General features: G+C 46.0%; 1 protein-coding gene across 1 annotated transcript; it reads right to left on the reverse strand.

Annotated features, from left to right (window-relative positions):
* Window positions 1-2,018: 2,018 nt before the first annotated feature.
* Window positions 2,019-23,618, reverse strand: TRIM16 (tripartite motif containing 16). The gene is made up of 6 exons (XM_006032993.2): window positions 22,886-23,618; window positions 12,653-12,748; window positions 9,067-9,300; window positions 7,087-7,258; window positions 3,917-4,012; window positions 2,019-3,671 (listed from the first exon to the last, which is right to left on the reverse strand). The coding sequence occupies exons 1-6, from the start codon at window positions 23,432-23,434 to the stop codon at window positions 3,040-3,042; spliced, it is 1,779 nt and encodes a 592-aa protein (XP_006033055.2). The 5' UTR covers window positions 23,435-23,618; the 3' UTR covers window positions 2,019-3,039.
* Window positions 23,619-23,910: the final 292 nt, after the last annotated feature.

The following is a 23,910-nucleotide window of genomic DNA, read 5'->3' on the forward strand; positions in this document are numbered from 1 at the left end:
TGATGAACATAAGGAAATGCCAGCAAAACCCAGACTTTGGCTTTGGCATGAAGTAAATGTTAGTAGGAATTAGGCACCTAAATACCTTTAAGGAGGTGATGTTTCAGGCTATGTGTTTTAAGCTGGCTTTCTTATTCCATTACTTGAAACCTCACCATTTTCTCATATGTGGCCCATAGTGAAGTCCACACCAGCTGTTTCCTTTCAGAGCATAACTTTGCTGCTGGTGACTCTAGGGGTGAATTTGGCTCTAGAGGTTTTGCAAGCAAAGGGAGTGCAGCCCCGAACCCTTCATCACCTTACATTTATTGTATTAACAGCAGCAACCAGGTCCCACAGCTCTCTCCTGGTGGGACATGAACACATATCATCCAGTGACAGTCCTGCCCAAATCACAAAGCTGCTTCACCACTAGGTCATCCTGCACCAATGAGTTTCAGTCCCAACCTATAGCCTCCCCACTGCAGCCTCACTCTCACTATTTCCCCTCCTTTCCGGGCTCTAATCCTCTCTTCTGAACAGGAATCACCAGCGACACCAAAATGTAATGCCTTTTTCCACATGTGGTACAATGCCTTGTAACAAATAGCAGGAGACCCCTTTGTCAGGTATGAATAGGAACTAAGGTCTGCAGAGGTAACAGGCAAACCATTGCCCCAGTGCTAGATATCACTTCAATACAAATTCCTTCCAAGACTTAGAAAGGCAGGATTTCTTCCATATTCAGTTACCAGCTTCTTCGTAGCAGCAAAGCCCGTTTTGTTACAGGATAAGAGTGCCCTCTTGTGGCATCTCTAACTCCTCTTTCCCGTTCCAAGTCCTTGTTATATCAGGATTTCTTTTGACACCCCCTGATCCTGCCTTTCATTTCCCTGTAGCAGAGGGCATACTTTTCCTTCTACTTTCCAGTGTTTTCTATTATCTCTGTTTCTATAATGTATTTATGCTGCTTTCCAACTGATATCAGTACTTGCACAATAACTTAGACATGATCTGTCTGGTCCTTTCCTCTTGGAAATTGTCTTGTATTTCTATTTTCAGTCTTTTTTCATTTTATTTTGTTCACATATTTCATTTTTGGTTTCTCCTACCCCTCTCTGTTCACTACAAAGGTTCTCCCTTTGCTTTTGGACTTTTCCAGTTACTGATGATGGATTAATGGGCTGCATTCTGCTGCTTCTGGGGGCAGTGGGCTTGCTTCTCCTCTCCTCACTCCATCCCTTCAGCTCTGCTCCTCCTTTGTGTCTAGGCTGCTCTTCTTGTTACAGGCTCTGGAAGATAAGTTTGGGGGAGCTGAGCAGGAAGACAAAGTGCCATTTGCTTCCCATGTGCTCCTGGTACCTGGCATCATTCAAGAACTCGATTGGTCCCCTTGAGGCTTATCTACCTAACCAAAGAGCAGGTGCAGCAGCAGAAGCTAGAGAACAACCCTCCTCTGTACTTAGGGTGGCCGTCATAGAGGACAGTCTGGTTGTCCTCTGTCCTCTATTGATTCAAAACCAGATGCCTTTATGTCCTCTATTTTTCTCTTCAAGACTCTCTCTTCAAGAAAGGCATCTCTCTTCAAGAGAAAAATAAAAGACATAAAGGCATTGCGTTTCATATCAACAGAGGACAGAGTAGCAGAAAACCGGAATGTCCTCTATGATGGCCCCCCTAGCTGTACTGCTTCTCTGTCTGCCCCAGTCTATCCCTGCAGAGAGGTGAATGGCTGAAGACCCCAGCCTCATTCAGTTTCAGCCAGAACTACCAACAGTGGTGGCCATTGTGGTGATAGATTTTTTTTTAAAAGGACACTTGCCCACCAAAAACTGTATGGAGACCCACCCACTCGGCTCACATAGGGGCCACAAGCTGGTGGCTGATGATAAATTTCAGTCTATAGATTGGACTGGAAGCTGAATGGAGAAAGGTTACCCACTACTAATCATCTGACTTTCAGGACAAGGTGATTTAACAAGTCACATGTGTACACGATATCAGTCATATTTGAAACCATTTTTTTATCAAGTGGTGTTTATTACAGCAGTGGATTTTTCTTACGAGCATATGTCTTGGTTGTACATATAGGTGCTTTGTTCTTCAGATTGTATATGAAAGCCATGCCTTCTGTACCCACCCAGACGTCGGCAGAGTGATGTCTTTCATTCGTGCTTCTGTGCCATGTGGAACGTGTGCCCCTGTGCCATGTGCCACAACTTGCTTTGTGCCCAAGGCCTCTAAGAATAACAAAATAGTGTTCTCTTTCAGTGGTTCTGCTTGGGCACATCAGATGCTCCACCATCTCTTTGCTTAAGTGGAAACCAGTGTTGCCATCTCTTATTTAACAGCGAGAGTCATGATTGTTAGTGTATTTCTTTAATGCCCTAGCTACTGGAATCATGACACCGCATAATATTTGAATCCATTATAAAATTGCAAAGAAAAGCTTCAAAATGTAAAGGAAGAGCACCTGACAGGCAAAGAAACCCAGAGACAAATAAAAGGACTCTCCTTTAATAAGAAATTTATTCTTTAAAATTAACTGATGATGTTTAAGCTACTGGGGGTTTTTTCCGGAGATCTATGAGTTTTGAAAGATTCAGGTTACCAGTCCTTGGGTTGGTATCTAATCCTATCATTTTGATGTTACATTAGTGTAACTCCACTAAAGATCTTCAGCCAGTATAACACACCCCTGTCCCACTAATTTCAATAGAACTATGCTGATTGACATCACTCCATGCATCGTAAGTGAGATCAGAATTGGGTCCCCAGTTGGAATAGGTTCCCAGGGGAGTGGTGGAATACTGGTCCTTTTAAGAGAAGTTAAAATCACACTGAACAAAATAGGCAAAAATATATTGAGGGTGCAATCAGTGCTGACCCCCAGAGAAAGGCCAGCATGAAGGATGGATTAAGCATCAAGATCAAGTCAGGTCTTTTCCATCTCTAGAGTATGGGATTCTTGAAACCAGCTTTGGTTATGGAACCCATTCTTGAAACCCCAGTAACATATATTCCCAACTACTTGTTACAACAGTAGCACTCATCCACATCCTAGGTCCTGGCTGCTGCATCCAATTCAGATGCTGAATTTGCATTTGAAGAAAGGACTTCCTTAGAGGAAGAAACTGGGATTTTCTCTGCCTCTTCCCCCAGTCTTATTATCTTAACAGAATTTTCTTTCTTTGAAAGCCAGAAGGCAGGGTACAGTGGCTCAGCAAATTCACACTCAAACTTGTGTATCAACGTCATGGTATCAGAAGTGATCCCATGAAAGGACAAAGTCCCCCTAGGGTAGTTCAGGTAGACGCCGATTCTGCTGAATGTGTCCGTTTCTAGTGGCATCTCCACATCACTGTGCCATGCAGAGAATCCCTTGCCGTTCCACTTAATGCTCCAGGAGAAGTCATTCCCTGAGATGCAGCTATTAGTTTCTGACCCCTTCCGGTCAATGCTTTTGTATGTCACACCAAGGTAAATGCCAGGTCCTGATATCTCAACCTCAAAGTAATAGCGACCAATGTACATACTCTTATCTGACAGCACTTGACGCCAGTGCTCAAATCTTTCTGGGTCATCTGGGTATGGGTGTTCCCAAGGAGTGGTGTTTGTCACCTTGTGGTTGTCCTCCAAGAGCCTGAGATATCTGTGAGCTGTGACTGGGTCAAATGTTAATGGGAATGTGTCTAAATAAAAAAGAAAAGAGTGTTCTTAAAATAGTTACAATGACTTGTCCAATGGACTTGCTACAAGTTGTTTAGCCCAAAATATAAGCAATAGATTTCAATGCTCCACCCTATACTCTGCATTTCCTATGTATCACAGGATTAGTTTTCCTTAGAGTTCCCATGTATACAATCCCAGGTTACCCTAGAAATCTCATCTCCCCACTAAAAGCATGTCTTTTAAAGACATTAAACCCAATACTTACATTTGAGAAAGTCACTTCTAGTTTTTGGCTCTGGAGCAGATATGCGATGCTTGGGTGATACGATTGCAGTTACCAATGTTTTGATCCCACAGTCCTCTTTAATAATGAAAAGACAGCAAGGTATGGTCAGTATTTCCAGCATTAACCCTGTGTTTTTGCCCTAGGAGGAGTGCCCCTGCTGTAACTTTGTGATGTGGTGGTGGGACCTATTTTGTTATGTTATGAGGAATAAGAACCAGTCCAGTTCCATAGGCACTTCATTCCAAGAAATGATTTTGTGAACACACATAGACAGTGGGCCTGATTCTGATCTTTCAGTGGCACCTCCATCCTGAAGCTATATGCTGTTTGGGACATGGAGTAGGTCTTCTAATGCAATGAGGGACAATCTTTTTGGCAAGCATGCTGCAAATTAGTCCCCCCTCCAAGTGCCACATTGATCCCTTTCCCCAGCCCAATTGGCTGCTCAGCTTTCTACTTTCTGTCCTATGCTCCCTGTCTGCTCTGAAGCTCTGCTTTCTGCTTCCCATCCTGCCACTGTGCTGTCTGTCCCCCCCCCAATCTGCCATGTTTCACATGTAGAGGCTGCCTGTGCCACTGATGGCACCCTTGCTGCAGGTTGGTCACCTCTTTTTTACTGTGTCTGAACAGCACTAGATAAAATGGGGCAGCAAGCTGGAAAGGAGCCCCTAGGCACTCCCGTATACAACTGATAATCACATAAGTGAAGTTACAGCTGTGTGAAACTGGCCTAAGTCAAAATGAGAGCCATAGACTCCTGGCTTTGTGATGGCTTGTATAAGCGTACCTGGATCTGTAATGAGGGAAACCATGCTCTTGTGTGGTCAGGCATGGTCAAATGCAGTCAGTGAGCACTTCTGTTTAGCTTGCCAAGCTGTTTTTGTCTCAGCCAGGGATAGGGAGTATTCCTGGGAAGTTACTCTGGCCTAAAGCAGGAGAAAGGCTGGGGGGAATTGGGTGACTTAGTGCACCAAAAGCATGATGAGGTCTGGGGTAACCCCGTATCTCCTCAGATATGCCCATTCTGAGCGCATGCCCTGCCTTTTCTTAATCTTGTATTTATAAGGGAGCAGGGATGTAATACACTGAAAGTTTATCAAGTGCAAAAGGCAATGCTTTGTGCTTGATTTTATTTCTGCTTTTACATAGCATTCACTCAATGGGATGCAAGAATCTTGCAGTACCTGTTGTATACCACACTAGGAAGTACTTTTTTTGTTTAATCCAGGGATGTTTTTAGGGCTTCATGATTTTTCCCCCCTACAGGCTCCTCTCTATCTCAAGCAGCTGTTTCACGGTTCTTCCTTACAAGGTATTTCTTTATGTTAATTTAATCACTAACAAATTTGCCAATGACATCACCTTTGGGAGGGGAAGCAAATCCAGAGAGGAAGAGAATGAGCACTGAGGCTATAGGAAAGAGATGCAGTGCTGGTAGAAAATAATTTTGCAATCCAGGGAAAGAAAAATAACAAGATCGAAAAGAAGGGGTATCAAATTATCAACCTCAGCCATCATACTGTACCTATGAAAGGCAGGACAGATATTTTCAGGGGAAGTGGACAAGGGGTAGACTGAGCTCTCAGAGGTGCATTTCATGGAGGTCCTGGTAGAGATGGGCACAGTATTCTTGTTAGGCTGTGCTGCTGATTTACTCCAGAAAAAAAAAAATATTTGCTTCAAGTGCTAACATTTTGTTTTGAGTGAAAACCAGCTAAATAATCCTGGATTCTACAACTTCTCCCCATTATCTGTGTGTTTCTCAAGGAAAATCATTTCAGTCCCAAGGTGACTCAGCTGATTCATACCAGAAAGAGCTCAGTTTCTTTGTCACCTCCAGCCCATGTCTGACTTTATATCAAGACTGCCAGCAGCGCAGCAGATAACACAACATTGTTAGCAAGCCTGATGGTATCTCATCCACAGAGTCTCTAAGCAGGAACAGATAGCACCAGCACCTAATACCAAATGAGCTTTGCTTTGCTGAGAAAAACTTGAGAGACTCCATAAACAAACAGGATTGATTAGACCAGCCGACAGCATTAACTTGTTGGGGCAACAAATTCAGCTGCATCGTAGCCTCTTGCTTATCAGAGTTCCATCATGGATTTAAAAGGAATTAGGATAGCAACACAGATAGTGTTCAGGCTTTTCCACACAGTAAATCATTAAGCGTTGATTGCATGTGTTTATCATTGTGAAGAAAGGCAGAGACAGAACTGAATAAAAGAATTAATGGAGGAGAGAGAAATGCCTGCAGTGTGTTTCTCCTGGCTCACTTGATGAATCAAGCATTGTACTTAAATATAAAATATCCTTTCCTTCCCCTTACTTATGCTTGCTTACCCACTAATACACTGCAAACTTTTCATCATAAAATGCTATTAGAGTCGGGTGGGAAACAAGTGTTCCCATCCTGCAAAACCATTCAAGATTTAAAATAGTCAGTAGCCTGGTACTCCAGAAACTTCCCTGGGATACAGGAAGCCCAGGTCTGAGTGCCTGGATGGACTCACACAAAGCAAGAAACTTAAGCCTGGACCTTCCACGTTCTACATGAGTGCCCAACTGCCAGGTTATTTTGCATGGTCTCTACCTTTGACAAGAAACTCTGCCCTGGCTCTAAAGCAGGGGTGGGCAAAATGCAGCCCGCAGGCCAGATGCAGCCCACCAGGCCATTCTATCTGGCTGCAGGGCCCCTAAAAAATTTAGAAAATCAATATTTATCTGCCCCAGCTGCCTGTCATGCGGCCCTTGATGGCTTCCCAAAACTCAGTAAGCGGCCCTCTGCCCAAAATAATTGCCCAGCCCTGCTCTAAAGTATGTTCTCAATAACAGTTCCATCAAAGCTGCACGTGCTCATGGAAAGTTTGGGGTTCAACAAGTTGAAAACTGTCAGCAAAACGTCATGACTGATCAGCACTGTCTGTTTTCACAGCAAGCAGCACAATGCCACAAATCCAGTGCCAGGATCTTATTACAGATCAAAAGATTGTTCTGCTGGGTTGTATTCTATTCACATGCTGAGTTGCATAGCATGCAGTTTCTCAGGGCCTCACTTTTGCCAACCAGCAAAAGGCTTACAGTGCACATACACATGCACGTACACATCTCTGCAAATGCACATTAAAGTTACAAAAGAGGCTTACCTTCCTTTGCAAACTCCTGGAGCTTTTCCTTATAGGAGATTTGGAGAAGCTGTAGCAAATGATCTGTTGACTCCACAACAACCTTTCTGATCCCTGATAGTTTATCTTTCAGTCCGATGTAAACACTGGGAAGCGTGTCCACCCCTGCGTTCTTCTTGAATTCACAGTATTCCTAACCCAAACAAAAAAATCTGGTTTTGTTTATTTCCTGCATATATTTGGCTGGTTTTGTACCACGTCCAATTCATGTCAGTCAGAAGCAAAATCCCAGTCAACCTCCATAAGAGCAGGATCAGACTTGGATCTTTAAAAACTCAACCTGAACATGTGTTTTCCCAGCCAAACTCTGTAACTGTAAAGACTGAGCCAACTCTAGCTAAAGCAGAGCAATCTCAGGACCTAGCTACCAGCTGCCATTTCACTGAGAACATTCGAAAAATTAGAGCATGGTCATAAAATGATGAAGTACATAACATGCCAGGTTTTATAATGAAATGACAAGGGTTTGGGCTGTAGGAAGGCAATAATTTCAGCACTCTCCAAGGAGAAGGAAGAGAAATATCTGAAAAGTATTAGGTTATAGATTAGGGCTCTGCCAAACAGCTATGTTCCGATTCAGTTTCGGATTTGTCTGTTTTGGAGGGACAGTGATTCGTTTTGGTGTTTCAGTTCACTGTTCTGTTTCAGTGCATCCAAAACCTTTTCAGAGTTTCAACCCTGTTTCAGTGATTCAGCCATGGCTATAAAGGACAATCACTAAAATACCTATAGCTGTGTCATTTGTTGCCTGATTTGGATGAAAAGTGCAGGGATGGTAGCCCCTTCTGAGGGCATGAAGCCTGCCAAGTTTCAAAGAGATAGGTGCAGGGGTTTCTGTGAAACTGCACCTCAAACTGTTCAAAGCAAAACTCATATCACTTGCTGGCAGTGGCAGCATGCTGTCATCCCACGCGCAGATCCAGGGGCTCACGCCCCCACCCCCAGGTGGAGTTTGGCACATCCCTGCAGCCCTCCCAGGGGGCGCAGGCCCCCAGATCTGTACGCGGAATGACAGCAGGCTGTCGTCCCTCCCCCAGAGCACTGGGATTGGAAGAGACCTCAAGGACAGATCGTAGACACTGGCCAGCTACAGATGTCAATATCAAAGCAGTCCTTCCCTCCTCCCCCTTCTTCCCCCTCCCTCTTCTTAGTTTCTGTTTCCCTGCAAGGCCGGCTCTGAAACTCCGAAATTTTTCAAAACATCTCCGAAATGTTTCACATGTACAATGGCCCCTACAATGGTTTCATTTCATTTCTGAGATGTTTCAGAGCCTTCCATTTCATTTCAGATTCGTGTTTCAGGCACCTAAATACCTCTGAAAGGAAAAGGCTGCTGAAGTTTCACACAGCCCTATTATAGGTCAATGATATTCATCCAGGCCCAAATAATGATACCCTCAGAGATTTGAGGAAACATTTTTCTGTCTTTTATTTTTTAAATAACTCAAGGGAAAAAATAATCCTCTCCCAAATTTGGTTTTGGAATAGTGAGTCCCACAGTAGGGATACTGTCCCCATGGAGCCCTTCATTCCCCCAAATCTATCATTACCCCATGTGCTCTAACAGGGACAAGCCTTTACCAGACCTCAGCTGCTCTGTAGTAACTGTCCTTGTGCCTGCTTTAACCCCGCAGGGACTGCTAAACCCAGGCAGTTTAACCCTGAATGAAATAAAGCCCCAGGTTAGTTTTCTCTTACTGCAGGGTAATTACAGACATGCAGGCAGCAGTAACTACATACATGGGGCACAAAAAATTATCTAACTAAATGGAATTGCAACTAAAAGAAGTTTGGGAGCTGCTGCATTGGAAGGCTTTACTGCAAGGCAAGAAAGCCTGGACTATGCAATCAATACAGCATACTTAACCTCAACACTGCAAAACCTGCAGTTATGCCATTTCTCAAGCCCTTATAATGGGAAAGCCATGTAGAATATGGTACCTGTAGGAAGAGGGTGTCATTGGTGTGGGAAACCATTTTCTCCACCCTGCATTTGTTCTCCTCCATCATGGCACACTTATGTTCTAAATGGATCTTTATCCCATTGGCATGATTAACTGCTGCACGTTCCTTCTCCTCCAAAAATGATAGCACATCCAAATGGGCCCTTTTGACAGCTTCCTGCAGCTCCCCAAACTGCTCTTCAACCAGGTCTCTCACTTCAGAGATGGAGCTCTGCAAGGAAAAAAGCCACCATTATTGTCTTCTCAAATATGCTCTTGCTGCCATCTTCCCTGCTGTGTTGGCATTGTACCTTATTGGCAAACACATTGGGACAGCCCAACAGAATTGTGTGTGGACTAAAGAGAAACCTCCATAGCACAAGGGCAGTGACAGGTTCAGGTAACTGGTGAATCTGAAATAAGAGACAAGAACAAGCTCTTGTTTTAGAAGCCTCACTGTAGTTCATACAGGAATTCACTGAGAGAAGCCCTATGGTTTGTGTTATATAGAAGGCTACAATTTATGAGTACAATGGCCCCCTTCGAGCATTGTAAGCAACATATGTAAGGCAGATTAATTCATGGTCAAATGTCCCAGTTGTTCCAGACCCGAGATTCTGAAAAGGGCTCCCAGTTTTCCACATAATACCCCACATTTATTTGCAGTGGGGCTACCAATCCAATGTGCAGGCTCCCACATCAGATTCTGGTCTCAATTCCCCAAAACACCTCCTTACATACATACCCTGAGGACAGTTTTAGGCTCCTAGGTTTTGATTGGTTTGAGAGAGCTGGCCAAGACAATACCTGCCTATAAGTCAGAGGTACCTAACTCAAATTTAATTGAATGCCACGTGCAAGTGATACACTCCAGTGAAGGGCTGCTGCTAGGGATCCATTCTGTCCTCGCCAGGCTAGCAAATGGGAAACTGGTCTGCACATGCAGGCATGTGCATACCTTAATGAATTGGCACACAGCAAGGCCAAAGACTTTCTGTTTGGCTTTTCAAATACTTTTTCATTCAATAATGAAAAAAATATCCAATGGACTACATGTCATACATATCTGGAGTATGCAAACTTGACCTAACTACTGGATGCTCTTAAAAGGGCCACCTCTAACACCAATAACAGTTGTGGCAGGTAGCTGTATGAGGTGAGCTGACCAAAGCTCTTAACAGCTTGGGCAGGGGATTTCTGTTTCTTTTCAGAACAGAGGATTGGCAGGAAGGAAGCAAGCCTTGGCTTGGTGTTACAGAGACAGGTATATGGCACTTGGCCTTAACCGCCTGTTAGTCAGTGCCAACATGTCCTTGGTGTGGGGAGACTTGACATCAAATACCCAACAACAGTAGTTCTTGATGAGTAAGGCGCCCTGTCCATCCAACCCTCTTCACTTATTTAAAATGGTGATGGCCAAGTTGACAAGCAGTAAAGCTTATTGGGGGGAAAGGGTGCTACATGTGGTATAACAAGAAGCTTGCAATGCACCAACAGCAGGGGGATATATCTATCTCGGGAGAAATCAGAGACAGCTTTATCATACGGCAAAGATCTACTAAACTCCACCTCTGGGCTCTCCCTCCTAGTGCAGGACTTCCCTTCATTTTTATTATTTCATATTAACTTTAAAATGAACATGGTACTACTGAAAGCTGTGTCCCTGGCACTAAGAACAGATGACCCAGATTTATCTATAGCTCTGACAGTGATACTAGACAGTTGCCCCCGACAGTACACAGCCACTGTGTTTCCATCCTGACTTTCAGGATTGTCTTCTATGAGCTAGAGCAGCAACTGGCAACCTATTGACATGGTGGACTGGGGCTTATTACCTGGACCCCAGCCTCTGATCACAAATCTCAGCCTCCCAGAGATTCAAGCTGCCTCACCACAAATCCCAGGCCCCTCTGCAGCAATAGTAAGCACAGGCACAAGAAAACAGCAGAGGGCTGCAGTGGGGACAGGCAGCACAATGCATCTGCATGATCCCCCATGCCACCCCAAGTCAAGTTGCATCCAACTTCTGTGCCACACATTGCCAACCCCTGGGCTAGAGGGCAGTTAGATCTCCATGATCCTGTCCCACTATGATCTGTGCACTCATCCAACAGAAACTGAGCCGAGACCATCAAATTATTGACCAGAGGCCACCAAAGAGCCATCAGGAGATAATGGCTCACACCTGGATGTGAAGTGGTTGCCTAAGAATGAAGGGCTTTGTTCCTCATCAGTTATATCACGTGCCACATCATCATCATCCCTCTGGTTTTAAGTTTTATTTTGCAAGCCACCTAGTGAATTACCAGGCAGGAAAATAACATCGGAACAGTTCTATCCCAGAAAGCAGCTGTACCATGAAATGAAGGGAGCTGACTGTGAACTTAGGTGAGTGCAGAGCAATTGCAAGAGGGTAACAATCATTAGTCACTCTTTTAATAGTGTGAATATGAGACTGCTCTTGGGAAGGCTCACGCCCTGCAGAGAGGTGACTCACCAAAGATGCATTTTGCAGGCAGCTGGATGATATCATCAAGAAATTGTTTGGGGATTATTTTCCATAGCAGAAGCCCACGCAAAGATGCTCCCACCCTGGAATGCTCAATCTTTCAGCACTGCAAGCATTGTTCCCTTTTGAAATGAGCAAATCCAGTTGGATCTGAGACAAATCTACCCCCAGATCTCCCTCTGAACTCAAAAGAACCTATAACCTTGTAGAGGTTCAAAAAGGTTTGTTTAATTTACAGGTTGAGTACATTGTATTCTTCCTGCAACCCTGACCTTTCTGGCTCCACCCAGACCAAGAGACTAATGTACTTTTGTACTGTTACTTTTCAAGGTAAAAGTGAACTTTAAGCCTAGAAGTGAACTCCAACTGCGGTCCTCATGTGTGATCTGAGTTTATACCAAATCCAAAGAATTTCAGATTCAGTGTCCCTGGGAAACAAACTGGTGAAGTGTCTGTCTCAAGTCCCCATATGTGCCCAAACCTCAGGGCTGAGTTCCATCTAAGGAGCCTTGGCTCTTTAGCACAAGCTATAGAAGTTCATGCTTTTAGCTCTAAAGGCCTCTCAGCTGCAGTAAATCTAGCAGAGGCACTAAAAAGTATCTGAGTGCCTCCCGATCACCAGCATATCTGTCCTCACAGAAACCTCTGCGTTAGGGCAGTGTTGTTATCCTGTCATCTACAGATGGGGACAGAGAGGCTAACTGGACTTACCCAGGGTCCCACATGTAGCCTGTGGCAGAGCTAACCCAAGTTTCAGGTTAGCACTCTAGCCGTCCTACCTTTCTAAGGCAGCATAGTTCCAACTTGACCCATTGCTGTTGTCTCTCTTCTTGTAGTCATCACAAAAAGAAATCTCTAGGAGGCAGCAGGAGTAGTGGCTCAGCACTCACAGGGCATGGCACACCATGGTTAAGGGCGGCCTGGACTATGTCTAGATGAAAGGGGCATGGAGTCTGCCTATACCTTACACTAGCTGTACTTAATACATTCAAGCCCTTGTCAGGTACAGTGCTACTGTTTCCATGTTATTATCAATATGGTCTGAGGAAGAGAAATGACACAAATTCGGCCTTACCACAATAGACTGAGTGTTATTCTGCAGTTTGATAATCGCATTCTCAGCAGACTTTATTTTCCTGTCATATTCCATTTGGGTCCGAAGAAGTTCTCTCTGTGAATGGATCAAACAGACATTAATGATGCACTTGCTCTGAGATCAGGGATGGTGGCAGAGAAGAGAGGCGTTCTGAACCCCTACAATTACTTTTTGAATACCCAAAGCTTATTGGAAATCTATACCACCCTCCACAGAAAAGAGCAAGCCTCAGATGCAAAACACTCTGGGCATTTTTATTTGCATCAGATACAGCAAGTAAAACATACTTTGTCACACATGACTGCAGAAAATAACCCCTTGAGGAGGTCAGTCATCCAAAGAGCATTAGGGAGAGGGAAGGGAAATCTCAGAACAATTTTCTAACCTGTACGCCCCACCAACGAGTAAGGGATGCACAAGAGCCCACAGTGCAAGAGTCTGTCTTTCATACAAAAGCTAGAAACAGAGGTAGTGGTTAACCGGAATAAGATTAACCCCCTTTCCCACCAGCCTAAACCAGACCCTTCCTCCAGCCAGCCATTTCTACAACCAAATCCAAAGAGTTCAAAGTTCTGCAGCTTTCAAAAAAGTTTCCCTGTCTTTTTTGGTCTGATTCTGAATTGGCCTCATTGAATTTTACACCAATTTAACTCCAATTTAATCAATAGAGTTACGTGTAGGTAAATTAAAGCAGGCTCCACATATAGAATAGAGCAAGGATGCAAATACTCTCTCATAAGCAAGACTGTTCTCCTCAGTTGTTCAGAGAAGGAACCAAACTGCCAGACTTTTGGATGCTTTTGTGAGCCAGAACTAAACCCCAAACCTGAAGTTCAACCCAGAGTAAAAGAACAGAACAAGACTATGATTTTTAATGTGTATTTCAGGTTTTCATTTTGATTTGGGATGAAAATAAATTTCTGAATATCAGCATTTTACTGCAGGGCAGAAGTTGTGATATTTACTCAGCTCTACTAGCTCATTTCAATAACAGAGTGAACTGCCTCTTGGCCTCCTGTGGGGAACACTGCAAAATGAAGTCTCACTTAAACTAACTTAACCTGGAAGCCCCCTGATTTCCTAGTGAAATTAAACACCTCAGCCCAACAATCGTTCACATAAACAAGCACACATGGTCTCTAGGGGTCAGAGTCTTTGGTCCAGCCAAGCTACACACAATATAAATCTAGGAACTGAGAATTCACTCAGCCAGGTATCCTGCAGGCAGCCTTATTCTTATCCCTACCCACACCTATTTCTGCCTGGCAGTACCATGACAAGGGAGCTTGGCACCGGGGGCAAAGCCCACAGCGGCAGCCCGCCCTCTCCCTGTGCACAGATCCAGGGGGCACACGCCCCGTCATGCTTGTTTAGGAGTGCACACAGCAGTGAGAGCTGCCCCCCCCATCCCTGTGCCCCCCAAAATGAGCCTCTCACTGCTCCGTCCTGCACCCCACCCTGGCTGGGCAGCACCTGTTAGCGCCCCTTTGCTTTGGCACCCAGGGCAGTCACCCCACTTTCCCCCTCCCTGCCCCCCTTGCTATGGCAGTGCTGCCCGGCCATATTTCCTATGCTAGCAGGCGGCAGGAGCTGTATGTGAATCAGTGCATTTGCTCCACGTGCTGGAGGAAACCTTATGGGCCCAGTAAATCTGATTCGTATTGGGAGACTAGTGCAAAGCAGACTTATGACACTCAAGACTCAGCCCCTTTAAATTAACTGTAGGCTAAACACAACAGTCAAGCAGATAATTCCCCAAGTGGCTTATAGCACAAGTATATTATAGCATCCTGGAGGAGAGAGAAGCTGGTTCTTCCTCTGCAGCTTATGCCATCTGCCTGTTTCCAGAGACCAGATGCTCAAGTTAGACCATTGGTATCTGTGTCATGGAAATTCGTACTCTGTGGTCCTATGAACAATTAAAACATGCTTTGCTTAGCTCAGCCAATAGGGTGCCCAATTCTGTACAAGTAAAAGCCAGAAGGAAGGACCCATAGGCAGTCAGATTCTAAGACAGCATGAACTGCCGCATGTAGGGGAAAAAGAGAAGAGAAATATCCCAACTAGCTGTCTCCAATTAACCATCAGTTCTGCCTGAAGTCAAAGGGCCTTGGAGACCATCTCAGCTAGACCCAACCTGTTCTCAGGAAGGAGACAGCAGATAGAGGCAACACGGAAAAAGACTGGGAGGCTGAAAGAGTCTTAAGGGAAAAAAGGAGCTGAAAAATTTGTACCAGGTCAGTGTCTGAAGAGAAGTAATGCTTTAAGCTAAGAAAATACTGTGGCTGGGAGAGCTGTTTAGGAAACAATTAAAGGTAACAGGATTAAGACGATGATAGCAGACAATACTCACATACACCATCTGTGAGAAACCATATAACGTTGAGACCCACACTCCCCCACACTTCAAGGCAGTAACCTGGTGACAGTTCCTCCCGACTGGCACATTATTGATCTTTCCAGGGATGCCTAAATAGACCTCAGGAATGCTAGTGGACGTTACAAGCCTTGATTCTCTGGTTCTTTTGTTTCCTGCTAAGCTGCTGTGCGCTAATCATGAAAATCTATACCCTTCACTCAGGTGCCTAAACGGAGAAGCGGTTCTCAATCTTTTTTAGACTTCAGGCACCCCTTGTTAGTCTCGAGGCACCTCTTGGAAAATGCCAGTTCTTAGTTTTCACCTTTTTTGACTATGGAAAAATAATAGAGCACTTTTTCTGTTGAAAAATACCCAGGCCACAACAGGTCAGAATGTTTTTAGCACTATTTGAAATCTCTGGGTTTATCTTGTGAATCATGTTTGCACACCTCACAGCGCAAACATTGTGTGGCACCCCACAGCACCCTTGAAGATCTCAAGGCACCCCAGAGGCTAGGGATAGCCATTCAAAAAACCAGAGCCTGTATTGATGCAATCTTCACAGGTTAGTCCAACCTGCTTAGGTTGAATTGATTAGCAACTGCACCGACATTCCCTCTGGACTGAGAAAATGCAGGCCATGCCTGTGGAGGGAGGCGGGGGGTGCTAGAGCAGCACTCGGCTACAGGGAAGCTGTGCTTTTGGCGCGGGCGGGGGGGGCATTAGCCTTGGCTGAACTGGCCAGAGAGAGTTTTCATCCCCTACCTCCCTGTCTCACCAACAGAGACCCAAGCCAGGTCTGCTGGGTGCTCCCCGCTTGCTATTGCAGCAGCAGGGCTGGGCATGGCCAGACACCAGGCGGCATAGCCCCTGAGGCAGAGGGGGCAAGTGGTGCCATGCCACCTTAGTCAGGGGGGGCACATACCCCCCAGCGACCAGTCAGTGACTGGGGGGGGAGTCCCCCCACAGCCGATCGCAGCTGATCATGCCAATCGCTCCTGGAAGTGGCTGTGGCGCTTCATCCAGCATTCCCACTCCCCAGCCGGCACTCGCAGGGCAGCACCAGCACTCCCATCTGCCCCCTCTGCCCGTTGCCTAAGCGGGGAGCACGGGCTGTCAGGGGGTACACCAGCACTCTCAGGGGGTGCACAAACACACAAGTGCACCCCCTGCGCATTGCCACTGGGGGGCAGGGAGAGGGGTTTATTCCCCCACTACTCCCTCTGTCCCCAGGGGACCACAGCTGGGTCTGCTTGCCCTGACCACCGCCACTTGCTCCCTGCTTAAGGCATGAGGCAGAATAAGCCCCCTGCTGCCCACTCTGCCAAACACCGGAGGGAGGAGAATAACCTCTCTCCCTGCCCCCTGCCTAAGCGGCCCTGCCCACTGGCATCTGGCTGCGCCCCCACCCTGTCATTACAGCAGCAAGGGGGAAGGGCTCTTGATGGGCGCACCCCCTCCCCATCGTGATGTTGGGGAGTAGAGGCAGCAGTAATCCGGGGCAAGCATATTGCCAGGGCTGGCCATGCCCCCGCCACTGGAACACCCAGCATGGGGAAGTGCAGGTCCATGCTGGTGGGACAGGGGAGGGGGGGAATAAACTTCTTCCCTGCTCCCTCCTGGGCCAGCATGTGGCCCTCGCCCCTGCCTGTCTCTGCTCTGGCTGCAGAGCACAGGGACGGGGCCAGCCCTGCTCCACTGGAGCAGAGAGCACAGCCCAGAGAGCATGCCAGGATGCTGGGGGACTTTGGTTTAAATGAAACCAGGAAGGGGTCTGGGACAGACATTGCATAACCTGGTTTGAGCTCAATCAATTAAATCTGATTCATTCAATCAGGTTTATCTCAAACCAGTTTTGGCCATTTTGAAACTAGTTTATGTGCACTGACTGTCTGTTCTGTTACCAGTTTAAACCAGTTTCTGATTACTTAAACAGGTTAATGTGTAATGTCTGTCCCTAGTCAGAGTGCCACAGGAACCTGGATGAGAATCACTGAGGTGGAGGCTGAGTGATTCTGGAAATCAAGTGCCATGTGTCTGCATTAGTGCTGTCTGTTCAACAAATAGCATGCAAGGTGACTCAGAATCTATCATCCCATTAAAATGAACAGTAGTGATTATTCACCAGCCGCCCTAATATTGTCTCTTGCCTTGGGTATATGGTTTTCAGGGATGGATCCAGAGGTGATGCAATGGCATAGCTCCTGACTGCATGGTGGAAGCCTCTGAGAGCTGGTTTTTAAAGCCCCCAAAGCACATAAAGGTTCCCCCTTCCTGTTCCTTTCCATGCTCAACGGCACATCCCTTCCCTTCCTTTTCCTCCTTCCCCCACCTGCTGTTGCTGCTTTCTCCACAGTCCTCTCAAAGTTGCTCCTGCCCACTTCAGCTTGCTTCTGGGGGCTGAGCTAGAATAGCAACAGCATTGGCAACAATGGGTGGGGGTTCCCCCTCCCTACACCTGCTCCCAGGGAACCAGGCAGGGTGGGGGCACCCACCCCATGCCCATTGCTGCCTCTGCTGCTGTCACTGTTCCCAGCTGACCCCAGCCCACATGCAGGAGCAACTTTGAAGCTTCCCCACCCCTGGGACCACAGAGAAAGCAGCAGCAGCAGGCGGGGAAGCAGGGTGGGAGGGAAAGGGATGTACCTTTGAGTACAGAGGGGAAGGACCCCACCTAGAGGCTCCCACGGCATGGGTCTGCCCACACCAGGGGCAGAGGAGGCTGGGAGCAGGGGCTGCAGCCACCCCTGCAGCACAGGTAGCTACTCTCACACCCCACTTTGTCAAATCCTGGATCAACCCCTGCTAGTATTTTCCTGGTGCCCTCATTTCTTCTGGCCCCACTATGCAAAGCATGAAAAAGCACAGCACAGCTGTCCACATACGTGTTGAAACAAGCCCAAACATCCCTAGATGGAAAGGTATTGAGTGTACTTTCAGATATACATATTTGAAAGGTTTTGGGTAAAGTGAGTGGGAGGAATACTGTTGCATTCTCCAGAGTGCAAAATAAGCAAAAATTAAATTCAGAGTATCTGTAAACTTCTTGAAGATGATGGTGGAAAACGTTGCTGGCAGGAAGAAGGGGCTTGGAATCTGGGATTGCTTTCATGAACTCTCCCTATCCTTGGAAGTCAGAACCGGAGAAGAAATTACATCATAGATGAGGTGAGAACAACTGGGAAATCTCTCTCTATCCATTACCCAAGCTGTGAGTCACTGCAACTCTTTTTTTAGTTTCAGTAGCAGCTCCAGTCAGCAGAGATTAGGAAAGGTGGGTACAAGGAGGGAAAGGTGAAGGGGCAATGAGAGGAAAAGGCAAATGGAATGACTATAAGAACTGTCAAGTCAATGATGAAATGGTGAAAAGATAAATAACAATGGGGTGTGCTAAAGGAGAAAAGATCAGAGTGGAGGGAGATGTTGAGTAGTGTCCCTTGATGGCTGGTTTGGGACCGATCTTCTAATATCATCTTTAAAGGCCTGAAGGAGAAGTAGGCTCATGAAATTGGCTGATAATGCAAAGTTTGGAGATGTTGTCAGCACAGAAGAGAACCAAAATATCATATAGGAAGGACTGTATGACCTTGAGTACTGCAGTAGTAGAAAATAGATTAATTTTAATAGTATAAAGAGCCATTAGAGTCTAATAAAAGAATGTCCACTAAAAGCTGCAAGCTTGTCAATTGGGAATAATGGAAAGATCTGGGTGTGTTCGCTGACTATGAGCCATCAATTTGATATGCCTGTGAAATGTGATGCATGAAGCAATGTATTTCCAATAGAGAATGGAAATTATTTGTGCTATTTTCCAAGGAGCTGGTAAAACTTCATCTCAAATACTGCATATAATTCTGATCACCCATATTAACAAAAGATTAATTCAGATTGGAACAAGGGCAAAGAAAAGCTGCTAGGCTGATCATAAAATGGAGAACCTGCCTTATGAATGGAGCCAAAAGAGCTTGACTTATTAAATCAGCAAAAGTAGGCTGAGAGGGGTGCAATTGAATAATATAAATAAATATGTAGTTTTGGGGTGGCAGGAGCACCAGGAAGGTAAAGGAACTATGTAAGCTACAAGAAAACATGGCACAAGAATAGGTATAAATTCAGGAAAATAGGTGGTTTCTGAACATGAGAACAGCAAGTCTGTAACTGTCTTCCAGAAGGAGTAATGGAGACAAAGAACTGGTGTGTCTGTAAAACAGAGATGGATAAATTCATTAGCAGGATTAAGAGAAGGCAGCCAGGTCCTGCAGCTAGATCAGAAGAAAATCTGGGCAGCACAATGCTGAGTCTTGCAACACCTCATTCAGGCAACAGTTCCCCAGGGTGAAAGCCAGTTAGGCAACTAGGCTGCATACATGCGATGCATGAGGAGGGCAAGGCACCTCACAGTAGGATGCACGGCAGCCAGCAAATGGCATGGGATGTGAGGGAGAGGGGGGAGCTGCTAGGGAGCCACTGGGCGTGGGGAGGGAGGAGGAGTTGCTGGAGTGCCGGAGAGCCAGGCATCCATGGGGCCAACTGCAGCTCCTACCCATGCCCCTGCTCCTTAGTAGGACTGTACAAAACTTTAGTCCCTGATTCGATTCAGCAGAGATTCGGCCCAATTTGGTAGCCAAATCTCTGAATCTGAAATGAATCAGAGGACCCTTTAATCTCTTTCAATCGAATAGGAACCCTCCGAATCAATCCGGAGAGATTTGGAAAGATTCGGTGATTCGGACATAGACACAGCTTTAAATGTTTTTTCTACATACCTCTAGGTAGCAGGGACTCATGAGTGCTGCGGTGCTGGGGCGCATGGAGTGTCCCACAGGAGCATGGGGGGGGAGGAGCTCCCCAGCGCGCTCAGCAGCAGACACAGAAGTGGACCAGAAGCATTTCCAGTCCACTTCTGGGTCCACTGGGGAGCATGCTGGGGGGCTCCCCAGCTCACCAACTGGTGCCTCCTGGGCCTGAAGGGGCACCCAGGGTCCCCCTGCTGCTGATCGCTGAGTTGGGGAGATGTGGGGGGGGGCCCCTGGCATGCTCCCGGCAGACCTGGAAGTGGACCGGAAGTACTTCCGGCCCACTTCCAGGTTTGCTGCCAAGCACATGGAGGGCCCCCTGTACTCCTGCGGGCTGCTCCATGCACCCCAGCACCACAGCAATCATGAGCCGTGCTGATACCTTGAGGTATATAGAGAAAACGTTTAAAGCTGTGTCTATGTCCGAATCACTGATTCTCCAAATCAGCATCAAATCTTCAGATTCGGATTCGGCCAAATCAAATCAGGGACAGTGATCCGAATCAACAAATCATATCACTGTCCCTGATTCAGGCCAAATCCGAATCTAAAACAAATAGGGCCTGCTTCACACACCCCTACTCATCAGCACTCTACCAGCAAGTCAGAGCTGAGCACATAGATGAGAGTATTAACCCTTAATATGTGCCTGTCCACAGCACATGCTAACTTTAATACTGCCTAACACTCCTTAGGTGCCACATGTGAATTGTAACTTGTATCAACACCCTTAGGCATTGAAGTGTGATTCTGTTCCGCTGTGCTCAGATGCCTAAGTCCACTTTGTTAAGTAGGTGGATAGAATCTGGCTCCAGATCCCAGTCCCTGCTAACAGGACTGTTTGTGTGTGTTTCATGGAAAACCCTCAGGCTGCCCTCAGAAGATTTAGGTGGAAGGACACTTGAGTTTCTGCATCCCAGTCAGACCTGGGTGTGAGATGAGTACCAAGTTGCTTGGCTGTTTCAAGACTAAGGCATTCTGAGCTTCCTCAAAAGCACTGTTAGAGCCCCAAAGGTACAAAGGGGCAAAAAGGGAGGCACCTATGGAGTTTCAGCACAGTTAATGTTAGCCAGCAGCTGAGCCAGGGGTTTTCAGTATTGCAGTTTTAGTCCTAGGCATCTGTTGTTTTAGACCTAAGCATCTACACCTTAAAGGCTTTGGACCTCAAGCACTAAGGTGAACTGGTCTATTAGATTTTCACATTTTATAATACCAAAGAAAAGTTATTTGGGGATTATAGTTTGGAGAGCACACCTAGAATTTTCCTTCTAAAGCTTACACCAGTCTGACACACCACTGACTCATTCTAAGGCAGAAAACGTTTTGTACCTTTTCAGCTTCTAAGTGAGCACATCTACATGAGGAGGGACTGAGAGACCTGGACTTCTTCAGCCTCCGCAAGAGAAGGCTGAGAGGTGATCTTCTGGCCACCTACAAATTCATTAGGGGACACAGCAAGGGATCAGAGATGCTCCATTCACCAGGGCACCTCTTGGGGTAACAAGAAACAATGGTCACAAACAGACAGAAAGCAGATTTAGGCTGGATATCAGGAAAAACTTCTTCACAGTAAGGGTGGTCAAAATTTGGAATGGGCTTCCAAGGGAGGTGGTGCTCTCCCCTACCTTGGGGATCTTTAAGAGAAGGCTGGACAGGTATCTGGCTGCGGTCATCTGACCCCAGCACTCTTTTCTGCCTAGGGCAGGGGGTCGGACTCAATGATCTGTTGAGGTCCCTTCCAACCCTAGCATCTATGAATCTATGAATCTATGTGCATTAAAGCACTGTAATTATGATGTATTAAGTTTAGTACCTGTCATAATAGGCACTAACTTAATGCACCATAATCAGTACTACTGCCCAATAGCTCCAGCAAATGTTTCTCATGGCTTTTGCCATGGCACACTAGTGAGCAATAGAATTAGTTACTGCACTTCTAGCATCTCATGTAGACACACCCAGTGACACCTTAAAGGAATATAAAGAAAAAGTAAATAGGGCAAAAGGTGAAAATTGCATTTCACTCCATGTACAAAGAAAAAGAAACACTGTGGGTAATGCAAATACCAAAACTTCACATGGGTTCATATCCTGGTCTGTCACGACTGAGATGCCTATAGTTCCTTTTGTAGGCCCAGGCCCACATTTCTCTGGGCATAACAAATAGGCCTTTCCTGTAACTATTTGTATGGGTATATCATTAGAAAGCTCTTTCAAGGTCAGACCATGAAGCCTTTACCCATTCCCAAATAAGAGCTGTGCAAATAATGACAAATGTCAGTCTGGAAGCCAAATGCATGCATGTGCACACACAATCAGAATAACGTATTTGTGCACGTTGGAAATGTATTGTCCCAAATTATTTTCTTTTAGTGTGGGATCAATTATCCCTTTTCTCACCATTTAAAAATGTAAATCAATTTTAGGAAAAAAGCATGATTTTTAAAACAAGTCAAGGTATTTCATTTTGAAAACGAAGAAACAAACATTTAAACCTTTCTGGGTGGATTTTGGGTTTTTTTGGCTGATACAATTTGCCAAATGTATGAATAGTTTTTTGGCTAATCTGGTATTCGAAAGCAACCCTTGGCCAGGTCTCACCCTTTCTAATTCAGTAGCCCTGATTCTCATCCCTTCACCTAGGTTTGTTCCCTTGGGACCCACTTACAGCCAAAATGGTAACAGTTCACAACCATTTTGAAGTGGTGTGAAAGAGGACACATGATTTAAGGAAGGGGAGCATCAGGCGGGTCAACATCACTGGAGTCGCTCCTGCTTTGTACCATGCAAGAGGAGGACCTGGTCCATGAAGAAAGAGAACAGATCATCTGCCAGATTGAACCCAACAGCCCTTTCTTTCACTGTGGGGGATCAGATCAGGCCCAGATTTCCTCTCTCTTATTCCAGTGACAAATGAAATAAACCCAATGGAGCTCGATCAGTGTACAATGGCCATGGGGAGGAGGCAATCAGGCCTACAGCCCTACCCCATCATTCTGCCCTCCACATAGCAGTCTGTATCCTGGTTTAACACAGTAACTACAGGCGGTGACGTACCTCTTTCTCCTTCCGGGCTGCCTCACAGGTGACTGCACTGTGTCCGCTGTGCTCTCCGGCAAGGCATTCCTCACAGACACAGACCAGATCCATCTGACAGAACCAGCCCAAGCGACCCTTGTGAGCCTCACAGGTCTGCAAGTCTATTTCCTTCGAGGGGTCCATCAGCTTGTGGCTCTGCAGCTTGCTGTTCTCCAGGTGGGGCCGGAGATGGTCCTCACAGTAATTCACCATGCAGGTCAGGCAAGACTTCACTGCCGGGACCTTCTCAGCCAAGCAGAAATCACACAGAATGTCTTCATGTCCACATACTCCGTTCCCCTGCTCCAGAAAGCTGGACGGACTGGTTTCCTTCTCAGAGCCATTTACAGTCAGACTGCCCTGCAGCTCCGATGCTGGATTAGCACTTTCTTGGTTTTCTAAACCATTCGGTTCTTCACCCTCCATTTTCTGACCTGAGAAGTTACTGCCCTTATAGGCCTGTTGCCCCTTTGCCATTGAGACGGAGCTGCCTAGTACTGATCCTAGGTGTATGTCAGAGTCAGCCATAGCAAATCTCCTCTAGAAAGCACACAGCGGCTGCTGCACTCCAAGGTGTTTGCGCTGTAACTGCAGGGCCCAGTAATGAAAAAGAGCCACACCTCACCTGAGCTCCTGGAACTGCCTCTACACGTTAACCCTCTCCGTCCTCTTTTAGAAAGTGAGAGTGCACTTCCAGCCGTGAAGCAAGCAGTTAGTTTTTCTGAGAGTGACTTAACGGTGTGAGCTGTAGAAAAGAACTTCTCTTAAAAGTGACGTTCTTGTTCATCCTCACCATGCTGTCCCAAACCTCCCTCCTCCCACTGACGCTTATTCTTGTGGCTAGATCCAGTCGGCAACTTTTCCCCCCTGTGGAAGAAGCTAACATTTTATTGGGATTTGGGATGAAAGCTGCTCATTTAAAATATTTTGTTTTCAGAATTTCTATAGAAAAGGAAGATTCTGAGGAAAGCAGGAACTTCCTGCAAAAAAAAATTGCTTTGTTA

The sequence above is a fragment of the Alligator sinensis genome, unplaced genomic scaffold, assembly GCF_000455745.1.
Source record: "Alligator sinensis unplaced genomic scaffold, ASM45574v1 scaffold1371_1, whole genome shotgun sequence".
Lineage (NCBI taxonomy): Eukaryota > Metazoa > Chordata > Crocodylia > Alligatoridae > Alligator > Alligator sinensis.

What these genes read in the sequence shown, in the direction of transcription:
- TRIM16 (XM_006032993.2), bottom strand. Translation starts at nt 23,434, where the DNA reads ATGGCTGACTCTGACATACACCTAGGATCAGTACTAGGCAGCTCCGTC. An exon ending in ATAACACTCAGTCTATTGTG is followed by an intron (nt 9,301 to 12,652) that starts GTAAGGCCGAAT and finishes TTTTCCTTGCAG; the next exon opens with AGCTCCATCTCTGAAGTGAG. An exon ending in TAGAAGTGACTTTCTCAAAT is followed by an intron (nt 3,672 to 3,916) that starts GTAAGTATTGGG and finishes TTTTTTATTTAG; the next exon opens with ACACATTCCCATTAACATTT.